The following is a 13632-nucleotide window of genomic DNA, read 5'->3' on the forward strand; positions in this document are numbered from 1 at the left end:
AGCACCTGTATACAATGTATAAACACATATATACATTATTGTTACTGATATGAATAAGCAATGAGAAAAAAAGATTAGAGATCCTGTCCTAGTGGATTACTTCCAAAATAAATTTATCAAACAATAATTTTACCTGGTAATCCTCCATGAGAGGAATTTCCCTTGGAAATAATTACATTAGCCACTTTATGTTCTTATTCCTGAAATGAGAAGCCAGTCTGAAACTGACGTTAACTAAATAGTAATGCTGAGACTATTCATTCCATAAAAGCTAGTTCTCCTTTTCACTTTAAAAGTCTGATTCCCACAGCTCTACATACTCCATATTTTTCTTCCTTAAATGGAAACAATCCATGTAAAGTATTAAGAGAATCAAAAATCAACTGACAAAGAGAAGCGTTTTCCTATTCCACAGTTTTTTCCTGCAATTATAACAATTAATATTCTTCAACCCCTACTATGTATCCAACACTGAAATAAGTGCTTTATCTACTTTATGGCACTTAGTCTGACTATATGATGTGGGTTCTAATACTCTCCCAATTGCGAGATAGAAGAAAACACTCAGCTGGGCAGCCCGGGTGGCTCAGCGGTATAGCGCCGCCTTCAGCCCAGGGCCTAATCCTGGAAATCCGGGATCCAGTCCCACATCGGGCTCCCTGCATGCAGCCTGCTTCTTCTCTCTGCCTGTGTCTCTGCCTGTCTCTCTCTCTCTCTGTGTCTCTCGTGAATGAATAAATAAAATCAAAAGAAAAGAAAAGAAAAGAAAAGAAAAGAAAAGAAAAGAAAAGAAAAGAAAAGAAAAGAAAAGAGAAAAGAAAGAAAGAAAGAAAGAAAGAAAGAAAGAAAGAAAGAAAGAAAGAAAAGAAAGAAAGAAAGAAAAAGAAAGAAAGAAAGAAAGAAAGAAAGAAAGAAAGAAAGAAAGAAAGAAAGAAAGAAAGAAAGAAGGAAGGAAAGAAAGAAAAAGGAGAAGCGAAGCGAAGCAAAGAGAAAAAGAGAAAGAAAGAAAATCACGCAGCTGTGAACAGACTCAAAATTCAAACCTAGGGGTGTGTGGCCCTGGGGCCTCCTTTCTTACCTTAGGGAGGCCACCTGCCTTACTTAGATAACATGCTTATATATAGGGGCACTTGGAGGCTCCATTGGTTAAACCTTTGCTTTTGGCTCAGGGCATGATCCAGGGTTCTGGGACCAAGCCTCACATTGGGCTATCTGCTCAGCAGAGAGTCTGCTTCTCCCTCTACCCCTCCCTCCTGCTTATGATCTCTCTCACATGCTTTCTGCTCTCTCACGCAAATAAATAAAATCTTTTTAAAAAAAGTTTTAAAACATGTTGTATATATTACATATATATTGTTCTAGGTTAAGCAAAAATATAACATAATATCATATCATCCAATCAATATATTCATCATATGCTTAATTCTACTGCAACGTAAAAATAAGATCCCATATTTGTTTTCAGAAAATTTTCAAAAAAGAGTAGAAAAGTACTTTTAAGTAGTAAAAAAGGATGTCATGTCATCATTTGCAAACAAACCAAAGAACTATCTTACCCAGCATTTTAGAAATATCTAGAAACGTTACTGTTCTTTTGCAAGCACTACAAAATCTAATTAATATTAAGAGCTAACATCATTATAAAGTAAGCTTTAAAGATGAGAAAATTTAACCATAAAACCTTGCTCTGAAAGCCCATTATAATTAATATTCAGCTATGGTATTCCCTCTTAAACTATGTAAAGAAAGTCTGGTGATTTGATTAGCCCACAGTTCAGTCCTCAAACATCAGCAGAAAAACAGTGTTCCACTATATTTAACATCTGCTGCAAAACACCAAGTGATGAATCCCCTAAGTAAAAGGAATCACTTAGTATGTCACACAAAATCCATTCCATCCTCTCTCCACAAGATACTTCTGTTCTTAACCTAAAACAAGCAGAATTACCAAAGCATAAAGCCTCACTCAGGATTTTAAGTGAGCACTCAAGAATTTGATCCTCTAAAAATAAAGTCTTCATTAAACAAATCTGTAACTTTGTGTAAATTATAAGTTAAAATAAAACTTGCATGACCTGGATTTTGGGGAAAAAAACTTTAATACTAAGGAAAATAAATGTCTACACTATTACTAATAATTTAGATGTCAACTAACAATAGTAATTAATTGGCTAACAAATATTTACTGAACACCAATGATGTTCTAAGCCGATCTAAGCCCTGGACGTAAAAGAAACAAGGTTTCTACACTGAAGATTATATTCTAATGGGGGAGGAGAACAGATAACACATAAGTGAACCAACAAAGAAAAATAATTTTAGATTATAAATATAAGGGCAGCCCTGGTGGCGCAGCGGTTTGGTGCCCGCCACCTGCAGCCTGGGGTGTGATCCTGGAGACCCGGGATCAAGTCCCACATCGGGCTCCCTGCATGGAGCCTGCTTCTCCCTCTTCCTGTGTCTCTGCCTCTCTCTCTGTGTCTAAATAAAATCTTAAAAAAAAAAAAAGATTATAATGTAAGATACAATAGACTGTTAGGAACTTCAAAGACTATTTTTAAAAGTCAAGAGGGACACTTACTAAGTCCCATGGTGAGATAAAACTTGAAGAATGATATGAAGTCAGGGAAAGAAAGTTCTAGGTAGAAAAGGACACCTTACCTTATGAGAAGACTCATTTGGCACCTCAATATTTTATGCCTGGGCTGAGTCATATCCTGGAGAGACCCACATTACGATGAATTCTGTTTATAGTTTAACATGTTTACTGTTAAGTGTCAAATGCATCTGTGTCTAAATACAGTTAACATGATACTCAGAAAATAAGAATACAATTCCCAATCTTTTGGTCTAACTCAAAGCTCTTAACTATGGGGAAAGAACAAGAAGGGAAGAGCTAAATCTTCCAGAATCTGAGGAAAGCAGTGAACTCTGCTCAGCAAAAAGAATGCACATCGACAGATACTTTATATATAATTTTAGGAGGGTCTTAGAACCTGAAAGCCCACCCACAAAGCCCATATCCTATCCTCAACCAGACACCCACGAACCCAAGGTTAAGAACTAAGTAGTAATTATCATACTCAGATGGAATGGGATATGAATGCAAGTTGCTATCCTACTTTTAAATGATTAATCAGGTATGCTTACTCTCAGTATCTTCTGGCCCACAAACAACTCTGTATGGAAATTTTCTCTATGCTATAAACTATTAGGATATATCAAGAAATAATATTTCTCCCTAAAAGTAAATGAAATACCTCCTCACTACAACTAAGTATAATCTTTCACACATGAAAACAGTGCAATTGATACTTCTTCGTTTTGTGAAAAATCTTATAATTTCTTCCAAAAAGAAAAATATTGCTACATTGTCTCAAAGGCTGCAAAGTTGAAAGTTAACACCTCTGACCTCATAGATATTCTTCTAGTTCAGAAGGAAAACTTACAATTATTTTTTAAAACCAGACACAAATATTCACATGCCAATTTCATTGTCAAAAGAACATGCATCATTAATTTAAGGTACAAACTAGATCAGTGGTTCTTAACCCTTTTTGAACACCGCTTTAAGAATCCGAAAAATAGCTGAGTGAAGTAAGTCAGTCGGAGAAGGACAAACATTATATGTTCTCATTCATTTGGGGAATATAAATAATAGTGAAAGGGAATATAAGGGAAGGGAGAAGAAATGTGTGGGAAATATCAGAAAGGGAGACAGAACGTAAAGACTGCTAACTCTGGGAAACGAACTAGGGGTGGTAGAAGGGGAGGAGGGCGGGGGGTGGGAGTGAATGGGTGACGGGCACTGGAGGTTATTCTGTATGTTGGTAAATTGAACACCAATAAAAATAAATCAAATAGAAAAAAAAAAAGAATCCGAAAAATACTATGTAATGCTCCCATTTAAAAACGGGACATACATATACAAAATATGCACATAATTTCGGGCTGCAAAACACATTTCAAAATCAATGAAGGGTTTAAGAATGTCTTTATCTTCTATAGAAGAATATCATGACTGGTTGCTTCTGCAAAGGGCAAGCAGGAGAACCATGTCAGGAAGAAGATTTTTCAGGACGCCTGGGTGGCTCAGTGGTTGAGCATCTGCTTTGGCTCAGGGCCTGATCCCGGATTCCCAGGATCGAGTCCCACATCAAGGTCCTTGCATGGAGCCTGCTTCTCCTCCCTCTGCCTGTGTCTCTGCCTCTCTTTCTGTGTCTCTCATGAATAAGTAAAATCTTTAAAAAAAAAAAAAAAGGAGTACTTTGTACTTTTTGAGATCTGAACCATATAACTACATTATCTATTCAAAAAATGAATAAATTAAAAAAAAACGAATACACTAAAAAATGTAGCAGGATACCAATGTATTCAGTGAAAATCTCCAAAAAAGGTGTTTAAAATAACTAGTCTACAAAGTGCAATACATTTGTAAACTGTTTCTTCAAATATTTTGGTTGAAAAAGATTCACCCCTACAAAACTATGGTCGTGTTTCATAGTTTTCTGAGAGATTTCCAATTTCAACTTTTTGCTGAAAAAATATAAAAAGTGAAATAATTCCACATTATTCATATTTTAACTTCTAAGAGCCCAGTTAAATAACAGTAGCTAGGATTTATTGAACGTGGCACTGTCACATCTATTGACTGTTATAACCATCCCCATTTGGTAGACAAGAAAACCAAGGCTCTCAGGAGTTAACATACTTGTCCCAGAAAACACAACTAGTGAGTGAATGAGGACTCTTGCAAGCAACAAGGCCCATGTACTTTCCCTCATGTGACACTGCACAGTACAAGGAAGATGGTAAACACTAAAACAAAGGACATTATTCCTTAAGAAACTATTCTTATTATAAATACACTTCAGAGCACTAACCAATTAAAAAAACTGGGAATTACTTCTGCATATTCCTTGTTTACACTATATGAAACAGATATGGATGAAAAAAAAATTATCCCACCCAAAAGCTAGAAAAGCTTAAACACTAGTTTGTTTGTTTTTTTAAGATTTTATTTATTCATGAGGAACACAGAGAGAGAGGCAGAGACACAGGCAGAGGGAGAAACAGGCTCCATGCAGGGAGCCTGATGCAGAACTTGATCCCAGAGCCCCGGGGCCATGACCTGAGCCAAAGGCAGATGCTCAACCACTGAGCCATTCACAGGTGCCCCTAAACACTAGTTTTAAATTGGGATTTTTAAAATCATCACAAACTGTCACCCTAAAAAACATGTAAGCTGAATCACAAGCCTAGAGATTAAAAAAAAAAAAGTTTTCATTAAAGAAATTTATAGGAACACAGTATTACGTATCTAAAAGTTTTAACACCCAGAGGCAGAGTTTCTGAAGAGTACCTCCAGTTATCACAGTTTTTGGAAAGTTTAATACTGAATGTCCAAACTATTAGCAAAATGTCTCAAAAACATAAGGGGAGTTATGAGGCTAAAAATAATGACACCACTCTCACATAATCCCATCTTCAAAGAGGTGGTACTTTTCAAAAACATTTCAAACCTAAACCTGTATAAGCTTTTAAAGTCAAAGTAAGAAGGAAACGGCATGGAAGGATGGAGTGGGGAGAGAACAAATCACCTAATCTGGCAGTACTACTACTGCTCCTACTACTTACTATTACTATTATTATTATTATAAATGTATATGTCTATTCCCTAAGTGTTTAGTGTACTTGTCCTTATTAAAATAAATAACTATCAGAGCTTGCTTCATGTCATGCTATGTAGGAACAAGGAAAGTACCCAAGTCTCTACATAAAGCACTCAAACCTTCACTAAATTTCTCTTGAGTAAAAGTCCTTCAAGCTCAAAACCTTTAGGACTCTCTGAAAATATTTTCAAAAGTACATAAAGGTGGAGAAAGTTCAAAAGTCTCTACCTCATTATAAGTAGCTGAGGAAAAGCCAGCTATGTACACAAAACAACCTGCTGGCATTGCTCTCTATAGAGAAAACATTGTTGATAGAAATTTCAAAACCCTCCCCATTAGAAAAGACACAAAAAAGACAAATCTTTCCTTTTACTTGGTTAAGTTCTGCAAGTGAAGAGACTTTTAAAATGCTAATGGTTGGGGATCCCTGGGTGGCTCAGCGGTTTAGCGCCTGCCTTAGGCCCAGGGTGTGATCCTGGGGTTCCAGAATCCAGTCCCATGTCGGGCTCCTTGCATGGAGCCTGCTTCTCCCTCTGCCTATGTCTCTGTCTCTCTCTGTCTCTCTCATGAATAAATAAATAAAATCTTAAAATAAATAAATAAATAAAATACTAATGGTCGTATTACTTATAAGTCAGTCAAATATTATGATGCATATGATAAACATTCTGATAATGGATACACACAAAACAAGTGATCATTAATGAACCTAATGTTTGAGTTTTCAAAAATTATGTATTAAAAAGACGAGTTATAAAACAACACAATTTCCATTTTCAAACTCCTCTAAAATTAAAGATCTTGAGGCCATGAATTTTACTTTCTTCTTTAATGCAACCCACAAAATTCAACTGCCATTTATATTATACTGCAAAATAAAATTAACTCAAATCTTCCAATTTGGTCAAAGTAGTACTACAGAAAATTAAATCAATAACTATCCTTTGGCATGCGCACATAATTTATTCTGATCTCTTCTAAGGAAATGGTAGAAAAATAAAGAAATTCCTCCTATATTTTCTTTATATGCCATAAATTACTTCCTAAAGTTATTGAGAAGATAACACACAAATAAAACTCAATCCATTCTAAGAAAAACAAATGTCATTTAACAAACTTTTATATTCTCTAAAAAGAGCAAATAAACATTTCTGAAACCTACATCAGACTTTGTTATTCTATAGACAGAGAAATCTAATTTGTGGAGTGCTTTCCAGAATATTTTCCCAGAATATGCTTGCTATACAAGCATCACTTTCAGTCTGTCTGGAATTAAGCTGTGCATATATCTAGTACGATATGGTCCTGTTACTCTCCAATTCTCCCATGCTGGCAAAATACATAAGGTCACAAAAATCATATTCCTGGAAAGCAAAGTTCTTGGAAATTTTTCAATATTATCAGACTTCACTTAAAAATGAGAAAAGGAAAAAAATAAAAAATAAAAAAAATGAGAAAAGGATATACAAATGGCCAATAAGCACATGAAAAGATGCTCAACATCATTCATTAGCCAGAAATGAAGTGCAAATCAAAACCACAATGAAATACCACTTCACACACATTATGGTGGCTATTATCAAAAACACAGAAAATAACAAGTATTGGTGAGGATGTGGAGAAATTGGAACCTTTGTGCACTGATGGTAAGAAGGTAAAATGGTACAGCTGCTATGGAAAACAGTCTGGCAATTCCTCAAAAAACTAAATATATGATCCAGCAATTGCACTTCTGGGCATGTCCCCAAAAGAAATGAAAGCAGGGGCTCAGACACACTTGTACACCCATGTCCATAGCAGCATTCACAATAACCAAAAGGTGAAAATGACCCAAGTGTCCACTGACAGATGGATAAATAATATATGGTGTATACACTCAGGGGACTATTAGTTAGGCTTCAATGGAAGGAAATTCTAACATATACTGCAACATGGATGAACCCTGAAGACATGTTGCTGAGTGAAATAATCCAGCCACCAAAAGACTTAGGGTAATCAAATTCATAAAGGTAGAAAACTGAATGGTGGTTACTTACCAAGGGGCTAAGGCTAAGCGAGGGTGGAGTGGGAGGTTAGTGTTTAATGGATACAGTTGCAGTTGCAGGGAAATAGAGAAGTTCTGGAGATAGTTGGTGGAGATGGATTCACAGCAGTGTAAATGTACCTAATGTCACACTTAGTGCATGCTTAAAAATAGTTAAACTGGTCAATTTGTTGTTAGGTATATTTTACCATGATAAAAAAATGAGACAAGGAACAACAAAATCTTAAAATATGCCAAATTCTTCCCAGGCATGCCTTTTCACTACCCGCAAAACCAATGAGTAGTCAGTTCAAATTTAAATGTTTACCATGAGCCCCAAGAAATGAATGTAACAATAAAGTTTAAAATTCTTTCTAAACCTCAAAAAGCTTAATCTGCTTTCTCAAAATAAAGTCCTTGGCCAGATAACCATGCTAATAGCTATTATATGTCTAGTTCCGATTAAATAAGTTACTAAAGAATCCATATGCCTCTCAACTTTGTATTTCAAACATGATTAGTTTTATCTCTAGAGTTTTTCCCTCATTTTTCTTCTAAAGCCTCACAAAGACTTTTTCATTTTTACCAGCAAAACCTTTACCTAAATTTTCCTCCCCTACAAACTCATAAGAGCTCATCTTTTTGCTGACTAGTAGATATATCTTTATTATAATCAGAATTCATTTAGTTTCCACTAATACCAAGTATAAACCTCAGAATCTCATTTATGACTCTTCCTCCCTTAAAAAAAAAAAAAAAAAAAGTCCATATGTGGAAAAATAGAAGCCTGAAATACCCTTCTCTAAATTTTGAGGATCTTTTCTGCTCAAACTTCAGTATTTCTCATAATGCCTTCTAATTTCACAAACTGTTACAGAAGTAAATGTTCACTAACGAACCAGCAAACCAGGTTTTCTGATTTCCTCTGAGCTATGGAAGTACACTGGTTTTGTTCATGTTCCCTTTCTCCTCACTTTTCTAAGTGTTCAGGAGATAAAAATCTACTTTCAAAGGCAGATTCTGATAGTTCCCAAGCTGTAAATACATGCTATATTCTGATGTATTTCAAACATGCCTGTTCATAAACATAAAACAAACAGATGAAAATTAAAAAGAACAGGAAACATCCACATATAAACAAACAAAAATTTAAAGGTCTAATTTAAAAAAGGCAATTTTCGGGATCCCTGGGTGGCGCAGCGGTTTGGCGCCTGCCTTTGGCCCAGGGCGCGATCCTGGAGACCCGGGATCGAATCCCACGTCGGGCTCCCGGTGCATGGAGCCTGCTTCTCCCTCTGCCTTTGTCTCTGCTCGCCTCTCTCTCTCTCTCTCTCTCTCTCTGTGACTATCATAAATTAAAAAAAAATAAAAAAATAAAAAAATAAAACTACAAAAGTCATCTAAGCTCTTTAATATTTAAAAAAAAAAAAGGCAATTTTCATATTAAAAACTTGTCCTTTTAATTTATCCCAAAGGAAAGAGAAAAGTAGTTTTTATGTTTATGTTTATCAGGTTTTCTAAATGTATTATCTGGAGATGCAATTACTACCTGACCACTTTTTCTTGATTTTTAAAAATGAATTCTTTCAAACATGATTTTCTATGTTACAATACCATCTCCTAAGTTAATGGTACCATCTCCTCTAGTAGGTCTACTTCCTGTGACTAAAACTGTACAATTTGTAGCTGTTATCACATACTATACATATATATACATATAAATGTCAACAGAAAAAAAATGTAAAACACAGACCTAGGCATCTTACAGTTTCTCTGGCATTCAGTTTCCCTCTTTATCAATGTGAGAGATCTTCCTGAAAATAGATTTCATTTGTCCACAGCTATTTATATTAAATTGAGCCCTTTAAACTGGAAAGTGGGTGTATCTGCCCATATAGCAGTAACTTCAACATGTCTGAAATCTCCCATCCCTTCAATTTGCAACACAGACCTTTAACAAATATGAAATTCTACAAAAAGGAAATTATATGTAGATACAAAATGATCAACTAGAAAGGAATCCATCACCTGGCCATGAGCCTTACCTTTTAGCAGCGGCAGAGGTGTTAACTCAATAGGTTTGCCTTGAGACCTAAACTGTGAGGAACTTTGCGACCTCTTCTGTCTGGCTTTTCTGACGGACTTCCGAGAAAATCCGTCTACTTTATCCACTGATGGAGGAGTAGTTGGTGCTGAGGACATATCCCTACTGAAGAGAAAGAGGTATCATAAACATATTCCCAAGGCGGAAGCATACATGTGAATTACAAATTCTAAAATTTCCATATACAATATGCATGAAAATTGGAATATGTGATGAAGAAAGCAAATAAAATCAATTAAGAAAAGTTGCATGTTCAATGGGGAAACATGAAAATTTGATGAAAAACAAAGTATTTTAAGTACCATATAAGCAGTACTGTAGTTCTAATGCATGTGCCGCTCCCACTCTGATAAGCATTAAAGATGCTCATTGACACTAAAGAACTCTTCTACGTCATCTACTCATTTTCTAACTGCATGGCTCTTCTCATCTTGAGATTCCTGAACTAATTTTGGAACTATTCTACCACTGGAAAACTTCCATCAATACATTTTCCCAAGATATTTAATATTACAAATGGGCTCTGGAGTTAAAACTCTTATTGTACTTTTAGAATCTACACCAATCTACCACAGCAAGGTGAAATTTACAACTACTAAAACTACCCAGGCATGACTTTTAATGCAATGTGCTGTGTTAGCTATGATAAACTATACCACACCACCAATGAGGACAGGTTAGATTACTTTAAACAGAACACATAAAAGGCATAATTAAGAGCATTTCAAAGAAGTCTTCTTTTTGAATGAAGCCATCTTAAGTCATTAATTATGATGAAATCTTGCACCAAAGTTGAAATGAAAACACAAATTCACAAACTAGTTAGACAGCCAAGTTGAGTTCAAGTTCATAGTCAAATATTAATTTTCATTCCCTCAAACTGATAGAACAGTTCTTTCAGATTTTGTTATCCCTCTCAAATTATTAAAATGAAGGCTAGTTCCTAAAAAGTAACAAGTCTTGAGCTCAATTTCAATTTAAACAGATGCCATCATTTCCATGGCACGGAGGCTCCAAGCAAGATTAATGGCAGACCTGAATAAAAATAATGCATATGGGGGAAATACTGAAATGCAATTACTCACCTGTCATTCCAATACATAAGGGCTGTTTAACCTCTAAATTAAAAGGTAAGTGAGTTTCTTCTTGAACATGCAAGAATAAAACATTATCTGGATTATCCAGATTCCGACACAGTAAAAAACAGAAAAAGATAAACTAAAAAAATCAAAACCCAGAATCTTGACATTTGGAATTTTGAAGTTTTGTTTGGTTCTCCTTAAAAAAAAAAAAAAAAAAAAAAAAAAAAAAAAAAAATTTAGGTTTTTAAAAATCTACCTAATTTAGCCTTAAAAAAAATATGACAGACTCAAAATGGAATTGCAAACTATGAATGACTATAGAAGAAGTAAGATCAGTTAAAATTTTTCACAATGACTGCATCAGCAAGAAGCTCCACATCACATTTGTATGTTGTAAATTTAGAGGCAGCTTTTCCAATGTGGTATGTGAATTATTTCGATTTCATTTAACCCTAACAACGCAAGATTTCGGTAAATCCTGTTCTTCCATCACTCTTTTTGTCTCTTCTTTATTCCTCATCTCCCATTTCTAAAGATGATTTATTGCTAGCATTTTTCTTTTTTTTTTTTTTTTTAACATCATTTGCCCCTTCTGCCCGCGGCCCAGAATAAACGTCAAGCATCTCAACCCTAAAGCGCTGCAGAACTGAACTTGCAGTAGCAGTGGGTCCGTGCAAAGCCCGGGGAAACAGGTTTCGCCCTGGACCGGGACGCCCGAAGCTTTATCATCGTCTAAGCAGCGGGCACGGGGTATTTCCAAGGTTCGGGGTAATCCAAGGGGGTTACTGGGGTGGAGGAGAGAGACAGGGAATGGGTTGGTCTGTAGGGATGCTGACATACTCCCTTTGCTCCCACCCCACCCCACCCCACCCCCCAAAGCCCTGGAGAAGATAAGCTGTTACAGAATCCTGCTCACTACACCAACCCCCCCCCACCGGCTTCCTCCCCCCCCCACCCCCCACCCCCGTCCCCGTCAGTGGATAAAGGGGGACAAGAATCTGCCTCCGATGCCGGAAGATGGGGGGGGGGGGGAGGAGACGGGCAGAGTGAAAGAGAGGCATCGTCAGAAGCATTTGCAGGTAAATCAGACAAGTGGGACGGGCTCTTCCTCTCCCACACCCACCCCACCGCACCCCTCGCGTGCCCCGGCCAGGCCTTCCCGAGGCCGGTGTCCTGCAGCCTCCTCGGGAGGACGGGGAAGAGCAAGGGGAGCGGGCAAGCCGAGATGCTGGAGGGACGAAGTTACCTTGAAGCTTCTGGGGAAGAATCCGAAGATGATCTGTGGTTTCGAGGGGCGGGAGAACGGCGTGAGGGCCGCGGCGGGGACAGGTGGCGGGGCCGCGACGTGCGGGGGGCGGTCCGGACAGCGGCAGGGAGCCCGGGGCGACGGCTGTCCGGCGCGGCGTCCCTCCGGTTCCGCGGCGGCGGCGGCGGCGGCGGCGCCTCTAGGCCTCACGGCCGGACCTGAAGCTCAGCGCTCCGGCGGCGGCGACGGCGGCGGCGGCGGCCTCACGACCCTCCCCCGCGGGCCCGTCCCATCAAATCGGCACCGACCCCGTTGCGGCTCCGCCGGTGGCTCCTCGCTCACATTCCCGGCGGGCGGCGCCTCTGCTCGTTGCCCCGGACCCGGCGGCGGCGGCGGCGGCGGCGGCGGCGACGTGGGGCGGGGGGGAAGGGAGGGAGGAAGACCGGATCCGCAGCGGCAGCGGGAGAAGGAAGGAGAAGGAGGAGGAGCCGCTGGAGCTGGAGCCGCCGCTGCCAGAGCCGCCCTTTGGTACCCGCGGTGGGTCCCCGTCAATGCCCCTTTCTCTCTCCTATTGTCAATATCACCGGGCGGCTGAGTCCATGGCACACGCGCAACCGAACCTTCTGGCCAGCAGCGCCCGCCTCCGGCGCCCACTCATTGGAGGCTTCAAACGGGAAGCGAGGCCTCATTGGCCCCCGTCCGCCTTCACTCCCCTGCCAGCAGGTTCGACTGAGAGCCGATCAGGGATTGGCGGCGGGGGGGCGGAGAAACCGGAGGGTGGGAAGAGACGAGGCCGAGGATTGGGCTGAGGCGAGAAGGACCCGGATGCAGCCGCGCTCGCCGGCCGCGCCGCCGCAGCTTCCGCCCGGCGGCTGGGTCGGCTGAAGAGGGGCGCGCCGCGGCCGCTAGGCCTCTGAGGAGCTCCTGCGAGAGCCGCGGGGCGTGCGAGCGACGCATCCACGGGATGGCCGGGCTTCCGCGCAGTGCGGCTCCGCTGGGCAGCGGCCGTCTTCCGCCCGAGGATTCCGGGGGCGAGGGTCGGCTAGAGGTGGGGGAGCCCCCGGGGCCTTGGGTTCGCCCCCTTCCGGGGCGAGGCTGCCCTCCTGGGCTTGAGGAGTCCGCCTCAGGACGTACCGGCGCTGAAAGGAGCGCCGCGAGGGAGACGACCTCCCGCCCGCGCGCCCCTGTTTGTGTACAGCGGCCCCTTGCAGCTCGCTGTGGAACCCCCGGCAGCCCCGCTGGGCCGCTGGGCCGCTGGGCCGCTGGGCCTCTGGGCCCGGGCCGAGGGCTGCGTATCGCCCGGGATGCTGTCTCGCCTCGTCTCCTGTTACCTAAACCTCTGCTTTGAGTATCAGCTCCCTGAACCTCCTTGCAAGCCTTGCTAGGGGCCAGACCAGCGTAGCTCACGCAGGTGGGAACCCTGTCCCCCGCGCTCTGCGATCATGTCTCCGGATCACACGCGCGGGCCCTCGGCTGCACAAGAGCTCAGGCTGCAGGACCGTGTG

At 40.5% G+C, this 13632-nt stretch overlaps 1 protein-coding gene and 1 long non-coding RNA gene across 9 annotated transcripts in view; one reads left to right on the forward strand and one right to left on the reverse strand.

Moving 5' to 3' along the window:
• Positions 1-12379, reverse strand: part of PPP2R5E (protein phosphatase 2 regulatory subunit B'epsilon) — a 142718-nt gene extending 130339 nt beyond the window's left edge. The window contains exons 1-2 of one of the 3 annotated variants that reach the window (XM_038544899.1): positions 12128-12379; positions 9741-9904 (exon numbers count right to left, since the gene is read on the reverse strand). In XM_038544899.1, coding sequence (XP_038400827.1) covers positions 9741-9897 — 157 coding nt within the window. In that variant the 5' untranslated portion in view covers positions 9898-9904; positions 12128-12379. Of the gene's footprint in view, positions 1-9740; positions 9905-12127 lie in introns of those variants that run through there. The other 2 variants (XM_038544900.1, XM_038544898.1) reach the window with 2 other exon arrangements.
• Positions 11854-13632, forward strand: part of LOC119872868 — a 35046-nt gene continuing 33267 nt past the window's right edge. For 2 of the 6 annotated variants that reach the window (XR_005363389.1, XR_005363390.1), the window contains exon 1: positions 12568-13175. This is a non-coding gene — a long non-coding RNA (uncharacterized LOC119872868). The other 4 variants (XR_005363387.1, XR_005363385.1, XR_005363386.1 and 1 more) reach the window with 3 other exon arrangements.

The sequence above is a fragment of the Canis lupus genome, chromosome 8 (assembly GCF_011100685.1).
Source record: "Canis lupus familiaris isolate Mischka breed German Shepherd chromosome 8, alternate assembly UU_Cfam_GSD_1.0, whole genome shotgun sequence".
NCBI lineage: Eukaryota > Metazoa > Chordata > Mammalia > Carnivora > Canidae > Canis > Canis lupus.